Source organism: Epinephelus fuscoguttatus, linkage group LG3 (genome assembly GCF_011397635.1).
Source record: "Epinephelus fuscoguttatus linkage group LG3, E.fuscoguttatus.final_Chr_v1".
Taxonomy (NCBI): Eukaryota; Metazoa; Chordata; class Actinopteri; order Perciformes; family Serranidae; genus Epinephelus; species Epinephelus fuscoguttatus.
In genome coordinates this window covers 37602465-37627631 of record NC_064754.1, presented here as the reverse complement: position 1 = coordinate 37627631, position 25167 = coordinate 37602465, and the positions used below count along the sequence as shown (strand labels likewise).

The 25167-nt window shown below is 41.2% G+C and overlaps 1 protein-coding gene and 1 long non-coding RNA gene across 2 annotated transcripts; one reads left to right on the top strand and one right to left on the bottom strand.

The window, feature by feature from the left end:
• The first annotated feature begins 5852 nt into the window (after positions 1-5852).
• LOC125886030 (uncharacterized) lies at positions 5853-10446 on the top strand. The gene is made up of 2 exons (XR_007448971.1): positions 5853-6042; positions 8813-10446. It is a non-coding gene; the product is annotated as an uncharacterized LOC125886030 (long non-coding RNA).
• A 153-nt stretch (positions 10447-10599) lies between these two features.
• On the bottom strand, positions 10600-24513 carry utp6 (UTP6 small subunit processome component). The gene is made up of 19 exons (XM_049571931.1): positions 24256-24513; positions 23721-23805; positions 23589-23630; positions 23316-23408; positions 23069-23116; positions 22914-22977; positions 22708-22826; positions 22415-22492; positions 22209-22290; positions 19788-19869; positions 19505-19683; positions 18614-18693; positions 18434-18511; positions 17485-17664; positions 15001-15081; positions 14122-14231; positions 13868-13934; positions 13534-13606; positions 10600-12544 (listed from the first exon to the last, which is right to left on the bottom strand). Exons 1-19 carry the CDS (start codon positions 24345-24347, stop codon positions 12390-12392), a joined length of 1788 nt encoding a protein of 595 aa, XP_049427888.1. The 5' UTR covers positions 24348-24513; the 3' UTR covers positions 10600-12389.
• Between the last annotated feature and the right edge of the window lie 654 nt (positions 24514-25167).

Below are 25167 nucleotides of genomic sequence, written 5' to 3'. Positions count from 1 at the left end.
CACACCACCCGCTCTCCAGCCACGACAGCCCACCTCACCACACCCAGGCCTGGATCCCAGTCCACGGCCCGCTTGCCTCAATGTCTCTCTCTCTGTCTCTCTGTGTATTTGCCTGTATTGCTGCCCGTCTTCTTCTGTCTGCCTGGTTGCCATTTTCTATATCTCTCTGCGCTGCTGCTGTCTTGTCAAGATGTCTCATTGTTTACCTGTCTTTATGCACCCATCTGCCTGCCTGTATTTCTACCAGCCTGTACTGTGTATCTTAATACTCCCTGAGTTTGTGTTAGTCTGCCATCGCTGCTTGCCACTCTGTCTTATTTGTCAGTCTACCTGCCTTTCTGTCTTTATCTTTCAGTCCATCCCTTGGCACTTGATTGCAAAGTCAAAATACCGAAGGACAAGGAGCATTGACTCCCCCGTCTGCATGTTAAACTACTGCAGTAATACAATGACAACGTACTTCATAAGTCTGCCAAAGGGAAACATTGGTATTGTTAGTATATTGTTCATTCAGCCTGTGCAGTTCCAAGATAGAGTTGTTAACATTTCCAACTTTGTGCTAATCTGCATCAGCAAACGTGTTGTGAAACTTATGACGAAGGTTACTGTTGTTCGATTTCAGCAGCTCCCGTGAGACTGCATCCTTCCATTCACGTGTTCTGCAATTCAATAAGTGCTGCGACTTCTACGCTTGGTTTAACTTTCTAAATGTAACCTATGCAGCCAATACATACAGTAAACATCGACTCGTGCCCTGGCCCTGCGACGTGCGACAGGTTGTTGATTTGAATCCCTGCATGGCGTTCACAGATCATCTACGTGCTGCAACAGGAGATTTGTTGACCATTGCAAGAGCAATAAGGATTTTTAGGGGCATTATGACTGGGTTAATAAAACACAGCTGCCCCTAAAAGTCCCTCACTTTTCTTGCTGCCTTTTCTCTCTCTCCCTCCCTCCCTTCCTAGCTTAAGCTTTCTATGTCTCATTCCAGACTTTTGAGATCAAACTACAACATTCGCTGGCTCCTCGAGTGCGATTGGGTGCATAACTTTGGTATCTGTTCAATCGTGGCTGAGAAATGCAACAACCTGGAGTGACCGCAGCGTCTGACCTTTTAAGAAGGGGGGGTGGGGGGCTGGGTCATATATTTCACAAAAAGCGAGCACGCTCTCCAGTGTTTATGAATTGTATATTTATAATGGCAGAGTTTTATTGGGATTTTCAGTGACGTTTTTAAAGGGGGTTGAATGAGTTCAGAGCAGAATTTCCGAGAAGGAGCGCTCCATGTGTTCATTAGGAGTTCAGCTTTCACAGAAAAGGTAAACACAATCTGAAGCTTTTACCTTTAGCAGACGTTTCTATATGATGCTCACAATAACATACACATTGTTGTGGCCTGTTTGAGAACTGCATGAACCCAGTGACCCTGAGCAGAAAACAACCTGTAGGAAAACGCAGGAAAAGTCTATTTAAAGTAAGACTACAACCCTGCTAACAAATGGTGTGAGGAGAGAATACGAGACAGCCGTGGTGGAAAATAAAAAGATGTAAGCAACACTGTGCAGCAAGTGGCGAGATGAGTCCGATTGGGCCTTTTAAACAATGTGAAATGCCACTGAGAGAGGCTTGGCAGGCGGTAGCAGCCAGCACTGTTTAATATCACAACTTTAATCAGCACACTTGGTGACTATCCCAGAGCTCCCCGTAGCCATGCTGCTTATTCAAACCAGGCTCATTCCACCAAGCCTCCCTTACTAGGCCCTCAGCTCTCATACTCGCACTGGCTCGTACTCTCCTGCAGCATATATGGAGAGCTTTTGGCTGGAGAGGTTTTTTATCTGCTTTCTGTGATGTGTCATTGTGCTTTAGTGGGCTACGTTGGAGGGAATCAGTGATGATAGCTGAGCTCATCTCGTCCGATCTGAGGTGAAAGCATTTTCATCTATTCTCTTTATTTGATTTTAACTACATTTTATAATCTGCTAACAAAGAATGTTTGAAATATTCTCTACATGTAATTAGCAGAAGGATATCACCGACATCTAAAGGAATTTAATTAGAAGTCGAGAAGTTCTGACAACTTTCCTAGCAACTTCTTACAAGAAATAGCAGGCTCGTAAAAACAAACGACCTGTCACTGATGTGTTATACACGGCCTGCAAATAACTTATGATCAAGCATGAACTTTTTAATAAATAAAACTGACGGAAAGATTAATACAACCACTTCTCACCTACCGTGATGCCAAGGGAGTCTGTTTCATTTACAGGCCTGTTTTTAGGTGTGTTTTAATAATCACGGAGGTCTCGTGTTTTTAAAATAAAAATCCCATGCTTCAGCGAATGTCTTACCTATGTGTCACTTGCAGCATGGAGATGCCACCCTGGCCCTCCGCTCTATTAATTACATAAAGCATCTAGTGTCAGGATGCTAAATTCATTAGTGAGGTATGTACGGCATGCTAGGGTCAGGACGGATATAGAAACAGGCCTCCAAAACAACTTCTTCCCACTTGACACACTTGTTCGACATAATAGAGTGTTGCACTTTGTGATGTTTGTCTGTTTTTAATCTATTTGGATGTGTTAATGTTGAGTGTAGGCTGTAAGCTTCTCCAGAAATGGTTAAACTTTGGATTAAATTACACATCTAAATTCAGGAAGGGTAGGAGTAATTTGCTTGTAACAGAACCAGTTTAAGTTTTTATCATTTTTGCTCTTTGAAGATGGATTCATTCAAAGAACGAGCTGATTTTCCCTGTACATTTGGATTTTCTTGTTTTCCCTAATCTAATTTCTAATCTATTTTTGATTGGACTTCAAAAATAAAAAAGCTTGGGAAAAAAAATGTTTTGAAAACTATTTATCAAAAACTGTACAGCAGAATGAGGCCAGCTGAGAAATGCGGGGCTGGGTTTTTTTTCCTCGAGAAATGGCATGTGAAAGTTGTTCATCATTGTAAGCATCAGACAGAAACACCCTCTGCTCTGGTTTTCTGTGACTCTCTTGAGAAGCATGCTTCCCTTTCACAAGGCTGAAAAGTTCAAGTTTGACTAATCAAAGGGTTTTGGCCTATTATTAGGCAATGACATTCACCGTTTGACCCTCTGAGATATTAAATATAATTTTACATATCTTTACATTTCCTTTGGTTAAGTACCTGCAGCTGCTTTGCAAATGTAGTCATCGTATGTGCTTTTCTGTACTGGCTTAAGTGCAGCTCATACATTCAAATAAAAAGAAATTAAGTGTAATATTGGTATAATATTACCTGCGGTCTGTAATGGGTCCTGTGGTATTTATTAGTGACTTTATAATGACCTTACTGTACTGTAGGCTGCTGTGTTTCTGCCATAATATTCCCCTAAAATATTATAGCTCACATTAAACAGGCCTATCAGCGGTATTAAATGGTGTGTTTACTGACCTTATCGAGCTTTACAGTGAGACTCCTGAGATATCACTGTCCTTCTTTAAAACGCCTATTTATATTCTCCGCGAGACTTCCCATCTGTTCCCTATTTCTTTTCTCTAACACATGAATATGTAGCAGAAGTGCATTTGCAATAACTTGGTGGTCACATGAGCCAGAAACTGGGACTTTGTAGGCCAGTTGAACGAATTGAGGACTCACCTTGCCCGCAAAGACCCAGCTTCTGACACACACCATCATCATCATCATCATCATCATCAGTCCCATCGTCGGGGACTCAGTGTGGAGGAAACTACACACCTATGGATTCTGGAAGTGTCTTTCACACCACAAGATATAACTTCCAGACGAGGTAATGAAGGAATGCGAAGGGTTTAACCTGTGACCACACCGATACATACCCATTGATCTGCTGTCTGTCAGTGTCTGCAGAAGTGAGTGATGCTGCCCGGTTGTAGTTACCTGCGTACTGCGCAGGTGTCAGCATCCCGCAGCCATATGGGGACTTCGCGTAAAAAGCGCCGACTGTCTGGTTGCTTGTCTGGCTGCTTGGAGGAGATCGCGTCTGCAAGCGAAGTTGAACTTCGCCGTCCATCCACCGCCAGCTCCGGCACCACCGCCGCCCCAGTAATATCTGATCACTTGGTGTTGCACGCATCCCAGACTGAGCAAGATTATCCTTTCGGGGGTGGGGGGAACGAATTGTCTTTTGGAAGAAGTCGGACAGTCTCCCCCTCGGCCTATCTTTTTCCTTCTGTCCAAGGGGAAAAAACATGCAGACGCAACAGTGTCGCGCCTTGTGCCAGTCTCCCCCCTCCCGCCCTTCCTCCCTTCAAAAAAAAAAAAAGAACGCTTCTGCGTTTCCCACCGAGAGATCCCCGGTGCGCACCCAGCACCCAGCCAGTCACCCAATATCCATTCTGGAAAGAGACAGTCGGGGAAAGAGACTGGAGCCTGCTGCTGCTACTGCCATGCTGCAGCCTCGATATTATGAGCAGGATATTCCCAAACAGCTGGAAGGAGCTGATATATGGTGCTGCGCCCTCGTGTTGGGCCCTCCCCAAAATGGACCGGTGCTAAGTGGTAACCTGGTTATTTTCAGCGCGTCACTGGCTCGTCTCCAATTATAGGTTTCCGTCGGGGGCGCAGCAATGTGGCCCCGTATTCCCAATTATTCTGTAAGAGGACTTTGAAACGGCCAAGAACACTACACTCAGTAATGTCCGAGCATGTGTGTTTTCCTGTAACTGCACACATTCCTGCGGTGTGTTGGCTCGCCCGTCCACATGCGCCACACAGGCCCCGTGCCGCGCTTGGCTGCGTCTCCGGCGGCTCCGGAGCGGCTCGTCTGCGGCTCTCTCGAGGTGTTCCCCTCTTTTATCGATGCTGTTCAGGAGGCTATATACATCCCAGGTTCATCACACCTCTCATGTTACCTCCCTGAACCAGCAACATGTTAGTGTGCTGCGACCCCTGGTGGCAGCGACGCGCCCTGACACTTCATCACATGCATGTGTCAAACACAATCTTATTGTTTTATTCAGATCACTGAGTGTGATCACGTGCAGCTGTACATCAGGGGGTCATTACAGCGCGACAGCTGGATCCTTTTGGACAAATGTAATCAGTGGCTTCAGTTCAAATGTTATAACAAGTTAGCAAGGTTTCTAGTCTCTCTCGTTATGTCATGTTGAGTTGTCTGCTGCTCCATGACTTGACTTAATTTTTCTACTCTGTTTTGCATTTTTTTTCTCTATTCTATTCTATTTTTCCATTTCACATTTCAGTAAATTCTGTTCTGTTCTAATCTCTCTGCTATTTAGCCTTATTTTCTATGCTATTCTATTCTTATAGGCCTATTGTATCATTTTATTTTTCTACATATTGTCTGTTTTTATTTAGTGCTATAGACCTTTCTCTGTATCTTAAGATAGGCTAATAATAATAATAATAAATATAATAATAATAATAATTATCATTATTATTATTTTATTTTATTTTATTTTACTATTAATATTGTTACTATTACTATCATCATTATTATCATTATTAGATTTTTTGCACTCTGCTCAACTTTTTGTGTCGTTTTAATTTTCTATTTTATTATTTCGCATCCTATTCTATTCTCGAGGTCATGCTCCACTTTTAGTGCCCATGGTGACGCTCTCATATGGTTTCAGTCAGCTGCTTAATGTAGACAAGTATCCCACAATAATACCGGAAATTGGGCGAGTTTCTTGTCAAAATAAAATAAATGACCTCATGTTGTGCCCTGAAGGACCCATTATTTATGTGAATAGCAGTTGTGTTTTTTATGTGGTGTCTTTTGACGTCATATTCCTTCTCCTGTGCACATTTCTAAGAGCTTGGACACTCTGTCAACAAAATGTTCTCTAATTGATGTCAGAATAGGACCGTTTTAATTTTAAAGGTTTAACCGGAAGCGAAGTGTTGGATTAAGGCTGACTTGACGCCGAATAGCAATGTCCGACTTCATACCTGACAGGAACAATCCTGGCTTCTCCTAAACAACATATTCATTACTCCAGCAACAGCAGGACGGATGTTCATCATCATCTTCATCATCACAGTAACGTCTGACAGCCGTCGGTGAGTTTGGAGTCCGTTAGTAACAAATGTCTCCGCCACACAGCCTGTGTGTTTTGATCTCTGTGTACACCAGTCATTTCGCTCAAACTCAGGTTCCTGTTGCTCTGCAGATTCGGAGTTTTCTGATTTCACAAGACCAAATGTCAGATCATGTGGAGCCTGTTCTTTACAGGACCAAGTTTATTAATAATGACATGACGTCAGCGTGTGATGGGGGAGTCAATCAGTCGACCAGTAGAGCAGAGAGAGGGAGAGGAATGGAAAGACTGTGTTAAAGGCAGAAAGACTCTGAAAGTTATAGCCTACTCTATCTGTTGATTAAGTAGGCAGAGCCTGTGAAGAGGAAGCACAGGAAGTCATAAGTCTTGCATCTTAAATGTTTGCTCAAAGTATTGTCAACAACATGTACTGATAGTATCAAAAATAAGAGCACTCGGAAACTATTAGATTACTATTGATGCATCAGTGTGTAACCTGCATTTTAATGTTAAAGATGGAGGTAATTTGCTTGCAGACTTGTTCTCAGTGAATGATTTTTTTCCCTTTCAACCAATGTACTCCTTCAAAATAAAACTAGCCTCTTGTCTTTTTAAAGAAAAGGACAAGCAGCCTATTTAAAGAACAATAAAATATGTAGACTATGTACAGATATTAGGGATGCACTGAAATGAAAATCTGTGGCCGAAGCCGAATAATATTAAACGCTTGGCCGAATACCAAATATCGTTGTTTAGTTGTTCATTAGTTTTTGCAGATGAACACCCTCCAGATGTGTTGTCACGGTACCAAAATTGGGACCCACTGTACAATACCAATGAAAATATCATGGTTCTGAGTAGTATCACGATACCACAGCGAAAATGAGGCAGATGTGCCTTTTGTCATTTATGAAAAGATAAATCACTTTTCTATAATACATCAATGATATTTCAATGGAATACATTACTTGACTTATTCATACTTCAAACACAGCATCAATGAGTGAAGAACATAGGGGGGATCAAAATAAATAAATAAATAAAATAAGAATCAACCAGCCATCCTCCTCCCCTGACAAATAAAGAACAGTCCCTTCATAAGTAAAGAACAGTCCCTAAAGTGCGGTGAGGTTTGTGGGCCGTGAAAGGCTCGTTTCTCCTCTGACACATCACATACCTGTGTTCGGCTGGCTCGGCTGTTCAGGTACTTCTGGGCAGTCATGACGGCAAGAGGATATTATTGGAGCCGACTTCCCCTCGCCGGTAAGCCGATGGCCGCCATATTTGACAGGAATACATTACTGTCTGTGTCTGTGACCCCCGTTCAACCCACAACCGATGGGATTCGCCTTTCGTTTCTGCTGCTGGTTGAAATGTGTAGGCTGCTCGCACAGCATGCTGAATGATTTAAGCCTATTTTGCTCACTCACAACTATTTTTAGTCGCAAATGCAAGTGCCGTGACGGACGGATCGCCACACTACCGACATTTTACTCCGCCGGTCACAGCACGCTGTTTATCAAAACACGCCACTATTATTCGGCCTGGCTTTTAACTTATTCCACTGAATACCGAATGTGTGGTTTTTTGCAATATTCGGCCGAATATATTCGGTTACCGAATATTCGGTGCATCCCTAACAGATATATAACACACATTAAAAAGGATTGCTGTGGAATTCAAAATGTTAACTATACAGGTATGCACATCATAGAATTAGTAACATTAACTTAAAAAATAATAAACTAAAGTATATCAGCAGCCTGTGTGATTCCTTAAAGGAACAGTGTTTAAGATTTAGGGTGATTTACTGGCATCTAGTGGTGAGGATTGCAAATTGCAACCAGCTAAAACCTTTCTAGGTTAGAATTCAGTGTTTATTGTTTGGGTGGATTTTAGCAAAAGCTTAATTATCCGCAGCAGTCTCCTCTCCAAAACAAACAAACCAGATGATTAAAAATTTTAGAAACACTGAATGCTCATTGCAGAGAGGCTGCTATCTACAGTGGCCAATGTGAAAAAATGCAAATGTCCCTATCCAGAGCCAGTGTTTGGTTTGTCCATTTTGGGCTACTTTAGAAACATGGAAGTGCAACATGGCCACCTCTGTGGATAGGGAGCCACTCCCTATGTAGATATAAACATCTCATTCTAAGGTAACAAAAATATTACAATTCTCATTTTCAGATGATTATAAACCACAGAAAGCATATTTATATTATATTCCATTTCTGCCAATATATCCCCCTAAATCCTACACACTGAAACTTTAACTTTCATACTGACAGTTTTCAACTAGCCCATATACTGCAACAGCGTTATAGAATTCCTGAAATTCAGTATGGCTGTTGGTTTTGGTATTGCACCCCAATGCAGCCAATTTTGTGAAAAATCTCTGGGGTTGCCACTGTGAAGAGTAACTACACTTGTCAAGTAAATGTACTGGAGTATAAAAGTATAAAACAGCATAATAGAAAAACACTCAAGTAAAGTAAAAGTACCTCAAAATTATACTTAAACACTGTACTCCTATAATAAACGTCAAATGGCAACTATAAAATTACTAAAATCACAGAAATCTTTTAATTGTATTCCTTCATGAATCAGAACAAAAAGAGAAAGTATAAAGATGGCATTATTAATCACTCTTTCACTCTTCTCACAGCTCAGATCACATGCTCTGTTCACGTTTGTAGATGTGTAACTGTAATTGCTATTTCGGAGGCTAACAGTGCACCCACACAAAGCTCTCTCCTCACTGCACCATGTGTCACCCTCTTCTCTCTCTGTAGTGCAGTAGGGCCAATAAGCAGCGGATGCGGCTGGCACCCGGCTGCAGGCGGCCCTCTCAATGGTCTCTCCCACCATGAAAGCGTTGGTGGATGCTGTATGGGCGGTGTGGAGCATCGGGGCCTCCATTTATGACTACATCCACACCAACGCCATGGAGGAGCGCATCCACGCCCTGGAGAACGTCATCACCATCCACCAGTGTGTGATTGGACTTCTGTCAGCAGGCGTATTGGTACTCTTCACCTACATCCTCTTCAAGAAGCTCTGAAGATGTGTGGAGGGGTGGGCTGGGGGTGACGTGGGGGTGGTAGACCGACAAGAATCAGACATGAGTGTCAAGGGTGGTAAAGCAAACACTGGTGAGACAGACAAAGGGGAGTTTCTTACACATTGGGTACATTACACAGACTCGTAAGAGCTGAAGGGCACATGTAGGAGAGTGTACAGTGAGGGAGGAGACAGTAAGGAGGAGATGGCGTTGGACCTAACATATACTCGGGGACACAGGAGGTAGGAAGGTGCAGCATTATGTGTTAAAAGATCCAGATGGTAATTTTTAACATCAAGCTATTTTGGGGAAAACAGATTGAGGTTCATGTCCTCTCTCAGTAATGTAGGAGTGGCTGTGGAGGATGTGAGCATGTGGAGCTACAGGGTCCAGCTGTTTTTTTTTTATTGGCCGGTATAGATAGTATTTTTACTGACGCTGACAGATTACATGTGCCAGTATTCAAAATATTCAAATTTTTATTGAAGGGACAGCTCACCCCAAAATTGAAACAATATATTTTTCTTCTTACCTGTAGCGTTGTTTGTAAGTCTAGATTGTTTTGGTGTGAGTTGACTAGATGGCACTCGGCTTGTGGCGCTCGAATCTCCAAACATTTGAAACACTCGCTGACTGTATTACTGTGCTGAAGGAAGTGTGCATCTACTCATTGAAGAGAGGCCTGTGCTCCAGATGTACACATTAATGGTGTCCTCCTCAGCTGAGCAGTAGCCAAACAGCATCCTCCGGGGCTGGAAAATGAAGCCAATGTGAAGTTCTTTGAGGTCACTTGAGGCTAGCTCCAAAAACGAGCCCATCCCCACAGACCCCCATGTTAAAATGCCCAACTTTACAGCAGATCTCTGTGGCTCATTTCAACATTCGTGACAACTGTGTCGTGCAGGGGAGAGTAATAAAAAATACGTTTTGAGTGACAGACTGCCTGCAAGTCATCACTGTAGTCTGAGTCCGACCCGCCCCTCGCTCTTCTACAGCTCCACCCTCTCATCCAAATATGGTCACCTCTGTTTCCAAAAATCCAAGATGGCGACGGCCAAAATGTCACACTTGAGGCTTCAAAATGGCAGTCCACAAACCAATGAGTGACATCACCGTAGCTACATCTATTATTTTATTTAGTCTACTGTTGTAACATTAGCTAGCCCAGTGGTGCTAGGTGAGCTAGCAGTAGAAGCACGCTTCCTTCTGTGCAGTGATACAGTTGGCAGGTGTAGTTCAGTATGAAGAAAATAGTTCCTTCATGAAACTGCTCACAACAAGGTCTGTGGATTATCTCTAGTAACTGGGTCATGATTTCTCTAAAGAGTCATTGCTGTTGAGTTTTTCAAATGTATTTTTTTTTTTGGCGCTTTGAGCACCACCAGCTAAGTGCCATCTGGTACCATTATATGAAGAAAAAGGGCAGACATCTCTACGGCCTATATCTCTTAACACTCACCAACTTACACCAAAACAATTCAGGCTGAAAAACAGCACTTCAGATAAGATGAAAAATATGTGTTTTTTATATGGTTTGAACTGTCCCTTTAAAACTGTTGGCTTCAACTACTAAAAGGATTCATTGTTTCCCTCTAAATGTTATTTTTAATAGGCCTCTGATAAAGCATTTAGACCATCATGGGACATTGTGACTCAGCAGCTCGTCACACGTGTTGCAGGCTGAAGCTGCTGACTAAAAATATGTCCTTAACACATTTTAATATTTTCTCAGGTTTGCTCTCTGAAAACACCCAGTGTCAGCACAGACGCTCCATTATCTCAGCCGTAAACCGGCCAATTTGTTTTAAATAGCCTAAGTAGCTCAATATATCAGCAAACCAGTACGTCTGCCAACCCTGTTAGAAACCCCCCTCACACACGGTAGTAGTAGTCTATCAAACCTCAGCTGACAGGATGTAACTGGGCATTCCCTCAACATCTTAATTCACTTATTTTCTAAAGTGATCATCATCGAAAAAAAGTCCTTTGCCATAACAACTTCTGCCTTAAAAGTACATTGTTTTAAATGTTTGGTTGTTTGCATGTTTGCACTCATTTCCTTAAAGCCTGAAGCCAGTTCCTCTGAAACTAGTGTCAGAGTGCAGAGGTATTTTAATATCTCAAACTAAATATATTTAATTTATATCATTCCCCCCTAAAACTGGCCACATGGTTGTCTTATGAACATCACTTTCAATGAAAAGAGGAGGCCATTGTGTAACACTGTCCATGCCTGTAAGCAGAGTGTCAGAGAGAAAAAACGTTGTAAAATTCATTGTGATACAATTTTATAGGTGTATTATGTATTTTATTAGGCTTTAAAGTGCAATTTCATGATCCAGTTATATAATGCTTTTTAAATTAACATCTTGCCATACCTCATAGCTGTTACATTACTGTAGATGCTGCGCTGCTGTAAGACATTACAATTTTAAGTGTCCTTAAAAACTAATTGTAAATATATTTAGATGTGTATGGACAGTTTTTAGCTGGCCATTGAAACACTTTATAGATGTGCAACTATCTCATACCACTGCTGCTTTATATGTGTTGTTGTGTGTTTTTAAGGCAACATTTTGCACCATGACAGGCAGGAATCTGAATAATGAGTCTTGCTTTTGACTGCGAACACTGGATCGACGTGTGAACTGAGAATTTTAGAGGATAAAGGATATTTATTGCCACAGTAATTTAAATTAACTTCACTTACTTGCCAAGAACCTTTTTAAAAGAGTGGGTTATTGAAAACTATTGTGTAATTCATGTAATTCTGGAGTTTAGAAAAAAGTGTGTGCTGTGTTTTTTTTTTTTGTGTGTATCTGCTATGTCACTGTGTCAGAGGGACCACAACAGAGATCGCACCAGAATGAAAGAATGTTTTAATATTATAACAGCATCAAAGTTTGACAAATAAATGTGGAATTCAATCAAATTGGACATCCTTACAATAAATGTTCCCAAAATCAGTCTGGTGTAACTGAAAATAAAAAGTTGTGAATTACAGCTGTAAAATATGACGGCTTGAAACTGCAAACATCAGAGGTGGCTCAATCAAGAACATTTCCTCCAACACTGCTGAAACCTTTGAAGAAGAATTGACAGGCCTTTTCCTGATGGACCGCAAACTTCAGAAACTGCAGTACTGGCAATTCATGGATGGGCACAGCACCAGACTTCAACAAGACCAAGATGAACACCTGCTCTGAAAACATGTGCTGCTTATTCAGCTGATAAACCTCTATTCAGTTGTTGAACACTGGCTGTCGTTACCTAAACTTAAAGGCCTTGATCTACACTACCCGGATCCTTCATAAGTGGCCAGTCTGAATCAGAGTATACTTGGAAGTGAACCTCTCCACGCTCTCCCCCTCCAGAAACTTCATCGCTCTCCAGTGAATCTTGCCACAGTTCTCTGGCTGTCCGAGGGGTCCCAGCTCCTCCTGGATGTACTGCAGCCACAGATCTTCATGGAAATAAAAAACAACAGAAAATATTTTAAGCGAAAAAGGTGCAAGTGTGCAAGGATGATTACATAATCTGATACTCAACAGGAGTTCTTTAACTTTCTTTATCTATTGATGGCTTTTTCTTTGGCCTAGTAACCAGACGTTAGTTTGTGTGGGGTCCAGCTACAGATCAATCTTTTCTGTATCTGGTCAGGTAACTATTAAATAACTTGGCACTGACACATTTTTTTGCAGTTGTTTTGTTTGATGGAAACTTGAAATTTACTCCTTAATACTTGATTAACAGAATGTTGTGGATACATTTTTTAACTAAGGCTTTTTCTTTTTGACATGCGTGAGATATACGACCCCCAAATATCAATTACTCTTCCCATGCTATGTTGAATTCTGTGACGAAAACTTTATTTCACACGCCTCCACAGTGAATGAAGAATACAAAAATGGGGATCGTGTTTCACAACAGCCCCATTTATCCAGTCATATGCTCAGTACTTCCTAAACACACGGCCCTTTCTGACGGGGAACTGAACAAAAAGTGAAACTTACCTGTGCTCTCGACAAAGCCAAACTCCGTTGAAAAAAACAGTAATTTTACCTTGGTGAACACACAAGCTGCTAGGCTAGTGCTGCCTCAATTGGTAGTTTGTTTGCGTTATTGTGTGACTTTGATGAATCCAAACTGACCTTTTAAAGCACCAACATCACAGAATAACACAAACTAACTATCTGAACAAGGCAGTGGTAGACCAGCAGCTCCTGTTTTTAGCTAGTAAAAATTACTGTTTTTACAGTCTGGCTTCGGTTGACTTATGTGAAAAATGGATGTTTCGATAAAGTTTCGCTGTTAAATGTGGACCCCTATGACTTCCTTCATCAAGAATTTTTTGCGTTTCTGGATTCTCTGTTTACCATGGAGACGAGAGAAAAAAAAATTCAAATTCATTTGGGGGGGATGAAGTATTCCTTTAAGGTATTTTTTGCTCACCATCGTCTGAGGTACCAAACTCCTGCAGGGCCCTCTCATAGTAGTCCCTTAGATTGTTCATCTTCGGAGTCTCCTGGAAGAACAAACAACGTTGTTATCACTATTCAGGATTGTCTCACCTCATCAGTAATACAAATAATATCAAAGTCCACCATCTGTTTCTTCTTTCTGGCAGAGATAGCCTTCTGAAACAGCTGTAACAATGTGTCAATCAAACGGCAGTTCAGAGTCCAAACTATTATCAAGATTATCTGTTCTCCACCTTAAATCTAAAGACTGAGATGCAGTTATATTAGAGCTTTCACATATTAAATACAGCAGTGGCTATACATACCTGTTCCTTCTCAATCTCAATCATTTTGGTGAAAAAGGCCTTGGACAAGGGACGGTTTTCCTGTAAGCTACAGAAGGGAAAAAAAAAGTTTTTCTAGCTTAAAATCCACAGGTTTGTCACAGGATACACTTCTCTGGAGTTTATTTTTGCATTTTGCCACAGTGTTCTGGGACCCATTAAATTTGCATTCTGTTTTGTCGTATTTATCACTTAAATTAACGACAACATCAGCAGACAAAGTGATTAGTTTTTACCTTGTAAAGGTCCTTCTAGCTTTCTTGTAGCCTCCGGTGCAGTACGACCAATCAAGGAAGCTCTCTTTCATCTCCATGGCAACAGCCGCTACTGCAGACATCAGACCTTTCTGGGAACAAACGAGAACAAACCGTCTGCAAGACAGTCTCATTTTGGAGGCCAAAACACTGCAGTCGTAAGGGGCTATTCATCTATAGTTATTCGCCTGGAAGCATTGACAGAACCTGCTTTTTCTGATTTCAGTTAATCTCTACACAGTACTTCATATTACTGACCAGAAAGATTATGGGATTTCTGCATAGGTTTTCACAATGACTGAAAGATGGACGACGTGACAGCCCCTTAAAAGTGAAATCAGAACATCTTTATCACCCTCTGGTGGCTGGCTGCAGTATACGTCATTAAAACCCCGCCCCTCCTCTGCGTTAGCACATGGGACATGGGCCAAACTAAAAGACAGAAGTACCCTTAAAATTTGTGTCAGATGGTTTCTGTCAATTCTTATCATGCTGATGTATGTTCAAGTGTTAATATTTCAGATAAATTTGGATTTAGTTAGTTATCGATGCTATCAAAAGTGGCAGTGACGTCATGATTGATAGTATGATTGACGATTTGCTAGCAATCAAAGGAGCTGCTCGCGATTGGGTGGGGCACTTGTACGGATGGAAGGAACTCGATACCGCAGCTCCACTTCCCGAAAAACTTCTGCCCAGACTCTGGCTCCAAATGACATTACCAGTTTTCTACAATCATAGAAGCTACTAAGAACTACTTCTCCAGCCAAGCCAAAAAACGTTCCAGTGTAAACTATGTGCTGAATGTTTCACTGTGCAGTAGCTGACTGAAACTGCATGTGGTGGATTCAGGTGTACTACCTTGAAGACAGCTTCCGTCTCTTCTGGACTCTGGTTGGCCACGCTCCACTGGATCTGCAGCTGCCAAAGTGGTAGACTCTCCTGTCAAGACAAGACAGAGAGGATTTTAGCTCAGCAGGTAGTCCACTTACTTCCTGTAGCACTGGGTGGAGGTCAGTGATGCCAGTGTCGTTTATTATCTTCATCTTCTTTTCATCCAAATAAGCCAAGCTTAAACCAGACCCATTCTCAAAGACTAAGCTACAATAATGTCCCACTATATGCAGACACTTTAAAATTAGTAATAAATCCTAGCTTAGCACCTAAGTGACGCCTTCTTCTGTTCTAAGCTAGCAGTTCCTCCAACAGGTCAATATGCCTTTAGAAAGTGCATGAGAATAAAACATCATGCTGGACTACATTCATTTATCTCAACTTCTGTGCCTGCAGTTATGGAAACATTTTATTGTTCGACATACCCTGAGGGTTTATACTGTTTCCCAACGCTTAAGAAGAGTGTTTATCTCCAGAGAAAAGACTTTGCCTAATGAGCAGCATGTAGTAATCCTCCTCACACAGCTACTTCTCAGGGCCACAGTCTTGTGAAACAATCAGCAGCTTTCTGCGCATTACTGTGAAGGCCTGTGACTGAGTCAGAGCATGAGTATCCACAGACACACAGCATCCTACATTACTGTGATGTACAGTGCAGCTATGTGAAGGATGCCAGAGCTAAGGCTGTGAAAAGTATCAGTACTTTGTTGCTATGTTTGACACCATGTATTTAAAATGATCTGATCTCCATTAACTGTACATTTGATAGTATCGAAAGTAACAAAGCTGGAAAAACCCCCAAAAGAAAACAGATCCACAACGAGAGTTTTAACCAAAAGCTGCACAAGAGAAAATGAACTCAACCTGTGGCTGTTACAGCATTCTCTCTAACAATGGACCCACCACATAACTAGAGGGCGTGTGTTCAGTGACTTTTTCTGTAGCAGCACTGTGCGCAGGTTGTTATTTTCTAAAAATATTCTTTTTTCCTAGTGTGTGTGCCAAGGACTTATTCTCTTTTTACCATGGTATGCAAAGAGGTATCAAATATCTTTTTTAAATCTAGTATTGGATCCAAGTTTATGTGTAGTGAGTACATAGTGTAGTGATTATTTAAAGCAACACAAATCTAAGGAGAGAAAACTGTTGCTTACCGTTTTTTTAGTTTCATATAAAAGTTCAGATATTAGGTAACAACATGTGAAAATCATCTAAGCTATCTTTATGATGATGACTGTGACTACCTCCAAATATCTGAGGGATTTCTAGTTCACTTTGCATCCAAAGCTTATAATTATATTTAGAGTGCAGAGTTCAACAGTAATCCTGCTCATTTACCTGTCAAGTTAAATTGAGATGATGTGATTCTGACTGTGAATAATGACACAAATTACACATCTCATGTTGCGTTTATAACTGAAGGTTGCTTAAAGGAATACTTCTCCCACAAAATGACCATTTGAATATCAATTACTCTCCCTGTGTTACCTTGAATTCGTGAAGAAAACAGTTTTTCTCGCCTCCACGGTGAACAAAGAATCTGAAAACGGTGATTATTCTTGATAAATTGAAGTAAAGGGGAGTCGCGTTTAACTGCAGCAAAACTAAATCAAAGCATCTGTTTACAAACTCTCACACAACTCGTACGGTATAATCCAAGTCTCATTTATCCAGTTGTTTGCTCAGTACTTCCCCAACATGCATTTTCACTAAACCTAACTATTTTAATAACTTGCAAGTAATGCGCCCAGGCAAGTGCGTGCATTGGAACTCGGAACGCTTGTGAATTCCATTCAACAGAGTTCAAACCCACATGCTTGCCCAGGTGCACTACTCATCCGCGCATTAGACTTTTTATATAAAAATGTTTTAAATAGTAAGGTTTTCATAGGTTTTATACTGCACAAGTTGTGACAGTTTTGCTGTTGTTAAACGCAGCTCCCAATATGACTTCAATTCATTAAGAATTTTCTCAGTTTTTGGATTTCTGATTCACTGTGGAGGCATGTGAGAAACACAAAGTTTTCTTTACTAATTCAAGGTATCACAGGGTAACTGATACAAACGGTCATTTTGTGGGTGAAGTATTCCTTTAAGTGCCTGCTTAAATTAGGGGCTTTTTTTATACATCTTCAGCTCTCCTCATGTATAGAAGGGACAGAGGAAGCCATTTGAGGAAATTTAATAAAATGAAATAGAGGGTAATTGGGCCAAGGAGATGGCCCACTTATACAGCAGTGCTGGTGGCTAGTGTGTGTGTGTGTGTGTGTGTCCGTGTGTGTCCGTGTGTGTGTCCAAGTGCCTCCACTCGCCTAAGAGAACAATTATACTAGTACAGTGGGCACGACTGATGTGGTGTATGTGCTCAGTGTAAGCAGAGAAGATTACCAAACTTGATGTGGTTGAGAACAAATTATGTTGAGGGTGTGTGTGTGTGTGTATTCTGTGTACCTTGGGACTGACGTGTGTGAGAGCCTCCTGGAATAGCCTGCCCACGTCTTCACTCCCCAGCTGCATCAGTGTCTGCAGACTCAGGCTCCACACTGATGCTGATTGGCTGTAGCGCTGCGTTGCTGCCATAGCAACGCTGGCCGCTCCCTCAGTATCTCCGGATGAGAGCAGGGTCTGCAACTTTTATTTGACAATCAAAGAGAAAGTTAAATCAGGAGCAGATTCCCTCCATTTTCCATCTTTTTTTATTATTACTTCAGCTCTGCTTATCTGACTTATTTAGGTTCACGCTGCCAAATTAAAAGTTAAATAGGACTTGTAAATAACAGTCACACTGACTCATAAGTAACTTGTTTATTCAACACAGTTTTTGTAACATGATTTTGGCAGCAAGAGGATGCTCTGTGATATTTTATGGACATCTTTAATGCCTTAATTAGATGGTAAACAATAGAGAGTAACAGGAAATGTGGGGCATAAAAAGGTCCTTAGCTAGAGTCAAAACCAAGATGGCTGCATGGTATGAGCCTTTAACCACAAGGCCACCAGGACATCCTCTTTTCAAACATTTTATTCTCATCAGCTGTTTCGGAGCTTGGACATCACTGGAGACAGCAGCCTGGTTTCATTTTGTTATGCCAGGGTTTTCAAGTGACTACCGATAGCCAGCTTCAGATCACACCTTATGTTTTGAGCACGGTACAGTTACGCACATTTGGAGGAGCAGACTGAGACTGACAAAGAGATGCTTGTTGGCCTCCCCAGACTTTGACCAGCACTAAAAAACTTCAACTTAAACTCAAACTAAAGCTTAACTAATGCAAGCAAAGAAATGCTTTTTGTGAGCAGACATTTGACAAGTCATTATGCAAATGAATGGAGACTGAAGCATTACGGCTTAAGGGCCTCTGTGATTCCATTTGCACATTTAATGAAGCCATTATCTTACCCAGTTCTTATAATAATCCTCCTTCAGCAGTGAGGAGTCGTGGGCGCGCTGCAGCACTCCCAGCAGCCTCTCCTGCCTCTGTGACACGAACAACACACACGTCTGTCAGGATTTACCCCTTCAACACCCACCTCCCAAAACACTGAAGCCACTGAGAGTTTTCAGTGGACGGTCACTTACCTTTTCCTTCAGCTCTTGGACGTTGGTCTTCCTCTTCAGCCTTTCCAGGCAGAAGGCTGCATAGCAAGTCCACATGGGCTCTAGAGCACAGGTAACAGAAAGGGTTACTATACTGACACATCAAGTTGGCAGGGAATTAATACAAGACATCCGTAGATTTCAGAGGGGCACATTTAAAGTGACAGCTGACCCCTAAATAAAAATTTGAGCACCACAAGTCAAGCGCCATCTACGTAGTTTAATCATATTAGAGAGAAGGCAGACATTTCTTCGGCCAGTATCTCCCAACACTTGACAACTCACACCAAAACAATCTAGGCTGACACACAGCACTACAGGTAAGAAGAAAAATATATATTTTTGATTTTGGGGTGAACTGTCCCTTTAAGATGTTTAAAACTTTTTAAGCTTCCTGGATCTGACTTTCTGACCAAAAAAAGTGACAAAACCAAACTTGCGGCAAATTCAACAATGCAGATGACATTGACAGTATGTCCACAATAAATTAAGGGAATTAAATTAATAACTGAAATGAAATAAATTTGGTTAGGTAATATAGCTTCGACCACACTGCAACAAAATGTAAGTTTTTCATACTTTAAAACTAAGTATCTCCTCATTCTAAAGCACAGGCAGTGGGAAGAAATGTGTTACTGTATAGTGATAAAACCTTCACTGTAATTTTAATTTTTACTGCTTTTAATACTTTAGCTAATTTCTATACGTCATAAAATCCACAGATCCCTGTTGTAAAATGTTGATTATAACAATCCGTCAAGCTTCAATCTCTACAGGTGATCATGCCATTTGGAAAGTAGCCCAACTACCGTGTCTATTTTCTGTGTGTGTGTGTGTGTGTGTGTGTGTGTGTGTGTGTGTATGAGCACCTACCTGTGTCAAGGCTCTTGACTCCCTCCTCATACACCTGGCAGCAGCGCTCCTCTCTGCGGTTGATATCTGAGGCCCGGCCTTTGGCTGTGTGCAGCTCCTCCCCTGCCCCCGGAGCCTCCAGCTCCCTCTTAGCCATGAAATCCCACGTCAAGCTGTCTTCTGTGTAGTTCGCCTGTAGGCTGTGATACGAGGGTGGGGGAGTGGGCATGTTCATGCTTAGTGATGGAGTTCTGTTTGAGTTCAGGAATGCGTGTGAGTGTGGGTGAGCTATGTGGTGACTTACTCTTGCAGGATGAAGTCCTGGAGTTCTTTGGTGAAGTCAAAGATAGCTGCTATGTTCAAAAGTGAGACGACAAACTCGGCCTCTGTGGGACAAAAAGATCAGTGACACAAGACATGAAGTGATCAGGGGCCTCATTTATAAAGCTTGCTTACGCACAAAACGGGGCTTGAAAGTGGCGTACGCCACTTACCACGCAAAGGTTGTGATTTATAAACATAAACTTGGCGAGAGAATGTGCGCACCTGTAAGCAAACTCTGAGTCATGCGTGCGCACATTTTGGAAGACACTGGGAAGTGGCGACGCAGATGGCGAGGTGGAGAAGTGGAGTCAGATTTTTATTGATGTCTCACACAAATTTAATGTCACGCTATATCCACCTTAGATCCACGTTATCATTGAAATTAAATCCAGCAGCCTTATTTTGCGCTTGGAGTGAGTGATAATTGTTTCATAAAAACGTTGTAAAATCCAACTCAAATCCTGAATTGAAATTCTTTCTAAATATGTATTTAATCCACACTGCCTCTAACGTCTCATTGTCCACTCTGTGAGCGCAGGAGGGGGAGAGGATGGCGTGACTGCATGGAATATATTTATTTGTTTAGCTAAATATTTCCAGCGCATTTATCATGTCTCGAAATACAGCCATTAAGCACAACCGTTACACTCATTTCATCAGCCCTACTTAGACATGTGCTGTTGATGACAAAACCAGCATGAAGAAACGTGTTCGCCTATTACACTTTCATCTTTGAATTGTATTTCCAATTACACGTTGTATTTTGGGACCGGGATACCACTGGTTCATGCTGTAATTCAGGCCGGGTGTCTGATCAGACTAATTGCCATGAACATATAAATACTGCGGTGACCCTCGCGTGTAATTGCGCAAGATGGCACTGGCACATACTCCTTTTTGCCTCCAGCTTTAGTGATTCTTTATGTCGCACATTAATGTCAAACATCCTCAAATTTAAAAGCAACACATTAACTACATGTTGGTAAAGGAGTAGAAATATTTGGTCTACCTTTAGATCAGACACTCCGTGCAGTCCCACAGACACAGCTGACAGCATCAGCAGCGTTGATGTGTTGCCACTTTTTTTTCGCTTTCTTTTATTAGTGATCCCGCTGCTGTGGCCACCAAATAAAATCTTTCTTCAGTCCTCCACCTCCCGTTAAAGGGTCTCTAGCTCAGTCTCGGAGAAATTCCGTTTTTTGGTTCGTTTCTCACCCGTCGCCATGACTCACACAACGAGAGAACACTCGCATGCCGGCTTATTTATATGCAGATCGCATTCATGAGGTGATTTGCATGACCATTTATGGTTGAGCTAGGGCATGTAGAGGGCGGAATATGAGGAGGATCTGGGTGAAAAAAGAGAACATTGCGTGCAAGTGTGCGCGTGCACTGTTTTATAAATCAGATTATTTTTTGGCGCACGCCATTTTCAGCTTTTGGGCGCACGTCAACTTTTAGTATGAATCCTAAGCACTCTTTTATAAATGAGGCCCCAGATCTGGGAGTTTCTGCTGCTAAAGGAATAGTTGGACATTTTGGGAAGAACGCTTATCTGCTTTTTGGCAAGAGTTTGATGAAAAGATACCACTCAAGGGTTTCCCCCCTTTTTTAAGGGGGAGTTTTACCCTTACCTGAAGCGAGAGTCTAAGGACGGAGGGTGTCGTATGCTGTACAGATTGAGGCAAATCTGTCACATTGGGCTCTATAAATAAAATTGACATGACTTGACAATATCTGTATCATAAATATTAACCTACGACCAGCAGCTGTGTAGTTTAGCTTAGCATAAAACAATGAAAATGAGAGAAACGGCTAACCTGTTTTCGTGTTGTGACGATACTGGACTTTCTAACATATTCAATAACATTTAGATACCACAGGGGAAAACTGACATAGTGCCTAAAATGTAAAAGCTTTACTGAAAGATAAAAAAACAAAGATGTAACATGACAATGGCAACTTTTCTTTTATGGTTAGTAGCGGAAGGAGAGCACAGCAGAACAGCAGAATGACTGTAGTGCATGATAACAATAAGAGACAGTGACAAAGCGCAGCTGGCACTGGTGTATCGATACTTCGGAATATTAGTACTGAAACTGTTACAAATTTTTAGAATCGATATCTATCAAATTGATATTTTTGACAACACTACTCTGAAGTAAACAAAAGCTGCCTATCAGCACCTGTAAAGCTCTTATTTGCTAATTCACACCAAAAAAAAAACAATGTGGGAAAACAAAAGTTTGTGGTTTAATGAGGCATTTTGTGTGACATACTTGCCAAGTGCAAAAACGCCTTCCTCACAGCATCAGTTTTCTTACTCAAAACTCAAAATAAACATTAACTGACTAAATTCTTGTTTAAATGAGGAGATAAAATGCATGACTTTAAGACTTACCTTTGATTTTCCCTGTAGCATCTCTGTACACAACCTCAGCGAGTTTGCCACTCAGGATCTCTGGAGAAAACTCATATTCCCCCTGGTAGGAGTGAAGAGCAGAGTGTTAAAGTGAGAGCTTCTGTGTGTGTGTGTGTGTGTGTGTGTGTGTGTGTGTGTGTATGTTGACTATTCTTTTTTCCATTGTCAATTTGTGACACACTAACCAGGTCCATCTCGGCTTTCTCCAGCTCCTCCCTCTGCTTCCTCAGTTTCTCACAATGCAGCAGCTCCATACGAAAATACTGACACAGAAGTCATGGGAGATAGTAAGGTAGGAATATTTGACAAATACACGTGCACGTGCATCTCTCTTTCAACAGCAGCTACTGACTCTTGTCACTATATTTCACTCAAGCACACCAGTGAACAACGTCTCTCTGTACAGGTTTTCATTGTTTAAAAATAGAGGCAATAACCTTGGATAAAAAAACAACAACATATATTTAGCTTCTGTTACCTCCTGGTAGACTTTCTTGTTGTTTGGGTGGAAGCGCAGAGCCCTCAGAAACAGGTGTCTGGCACTTTCAGAGGAACTTCTATCCTCCAGCTCACTCTTGGCTGCCATGATCCACAGGGCTTAAAGACAGAGAAGCAAATGGTCACTATTAATGACAGATAATAACGGCTTTGTTACAACAGACTGTAAAACACAACCCTCTGTACCTGGTTTGTCAGGGTGTATAGCAAGCATGGCTGAGAACACCTTACTGATCTGGCCTTTGGTGGCCTGAAGAGAGAAAGGAGACGATTATTTTTAGCATGAGAAGATGCCGCATTTGGTCTGAGTTGTACTTAAAGCAAATAATGAGATCACATACCCATTTCTTACAGAAAGCAACTTGTGAGAGCCACAGCTGCACATCATCCTGTGACAAAAGAAGACACGAGTGTTCACTCAGTTATGCTTACAATGATTCAGCCAGTTTAAACTAACTATAAATTGTATCACATTGGGCTACATATTTGATTTTAAAGTAAATAGTGATGGAAAAATAAGCAAATAACATAATAAATGAACACGAATAATATTCTAATGATTTTAAAGAATTGTGATGGTGACATTACCTTCCATTTTTTTGTTGCTCTTCTGAAGACACTGTTTATTCTATGGATGATGGGGTACTCAATCTCCTCTCTTTTGAACTGGTAATGTATGTGCTGCCAAAGCAAAGTTAGACACACTCAAACATTGTGATGATTATGTGAAAGTAGATTCATTTCTTTTGAATTTGTGTTAAAAAAGCTCAACATGAAAATTTCAAAAAAATGTCTACCTTAAAATGAATCCTATCTGAAGTGAACATTAATGCTACATAAAGCCAAAAACACACCACTTACCGCTCTTCTCTTCTTAACGAGCTCTAAAATGTTGATTTCATACTAGAATCAAAAACAATTTTGACGTTAGTGTTTTAAAAACAACTTTAATTTCTCCTTTGTTTTACAATGATGACAGTAAAGGCATCCTACCTGGATGTATGCAATGAAGTCGTCTTTGTTTACAATCAGCCTGTGGAGCTTGTATTCCAGAGCTGTGGCTCTCTTGATGATGGATCTAAAACAACAATAATAATAATAATCTTCATTTATATGGCACCTTCCTTACAAAAAAGTAGCTCAAAAGTGTTTCACAATCTTTATTTAGACTACAGTGTCCTATTTTTGGCTGACTCCATGGGCTTATGGGTTTATATGTTATTTCACTACAGCACCTGTGGAGCAGCTCCAGGATTTGATTCTGTCATGTCACTTTACTGTACACGCCATGTGTATTTTAGGGTTTAAATCCACCAATATTTCCTCTGCACTAGTGTGGTCAACTACAGAGTAAGAAGATTTTTTCTCTCTGTCATCTCTCCACATTACTGTGGACTGTTGCCCACAAACACATTTCTCAGGTGGGCGGCAGCACGATCTTATCAAAAGGATGCCCTTTGTATATTGATGTGTTTTTCTGTTGGATGAACACAACTGGAAACCCCCGGTAAGTGACATGTCGTCTTACTTGACTTCTTTCTTGGTGAACAGTCCCACTCTCTCCAGCTGCTCCAGCTCAGGGATTCTCTCCTCGATGCGATGCTGAACGATCTCCGCCATCTTGTCCGCGCACACGTAACGGGTTCAGGTCCGACTTTTGTTTGGTTGAATTAGAGTTATTTATGTCGACTTTATATTAGAATATAATTTGACTATAAGCAATGAGGCATCTTTCTCCCCCACACATGTGTGGAAGTTGTGATTCGCCCCACTTCCGGTTCCGTCTGTAAAAAGTTCCGTGTGGAAACACGATGAAATGTGTCTGAGTCTTCAACAGTGTATGGTCTGAGTGATGGCAAAATAAATTCAAACCTGCTAATCCACTGATGTTAGGAGTCACATACGGCTTTTAAGTGGCATTAAATAACAGAAGTATTTGTCAAATACCTAAAAGTAAATACAAAATTGCTGATGGGGAAATTTTAATAGATTTTGGGAAAACATTTGAAAACAACCAAATGCCACATATTTAAGGAAATTAATTTTAAATTGTACTGAATCACTGTTTTGGAAAATTAAGATATTCATAAGCCGCTGCTGACATATATGTGAAGAACTGTTTTCTATTACCATGTACCATACTGTAGTCTGCTGCTGTTGCAGGTACAGTCTGCTATGTATGCTCCTGTGAAGTTCAGTCTCAATGAGAAATGCGATTGTAAGAGACTGTTAGTTGCTTGTGAGCGGAGAAGGTGTGGTGCAAAATAGGGGAGGCACTTCAAATATTTTTGGGGGGAGGGAATTGTGTTTTTCATTTTGCTTTTGGGCACATATATTTATAAATACAGTCCCTACAATATATGATGCATGTCTGACTAATTTGAAGCAGTAAGGCACAGTTCATCACTTATGTGCAAAAAGGGGGAGGCATGTAAAATAA

Excerpts from the sequence above, each read along its gene's own strand:
- utp6 (XM_049571931.1), bottom strand. The coding sequence starts at position 24,347 with ATGGCGGAGATCGTTCAGCATCGCATCGAGGAGAGAATCCCTGAGCTG. Across the intron at positions 19,870-22,208 it reads TGCTACAGGGAAAATCAAAG|AGGCCGAGTTTGTCGTCTCA; the intron begins GTAAGTCTTAAA and ends TTTGTCCCACAG. Across the intron at positions 18,694-19,504 it reads AGTCAAGAGCCTTGACACAG|AGCCCATGTGGACTTGCTAT; the intron begins GTAGGTGCTCAT and ends CCTGTGCTCTAG.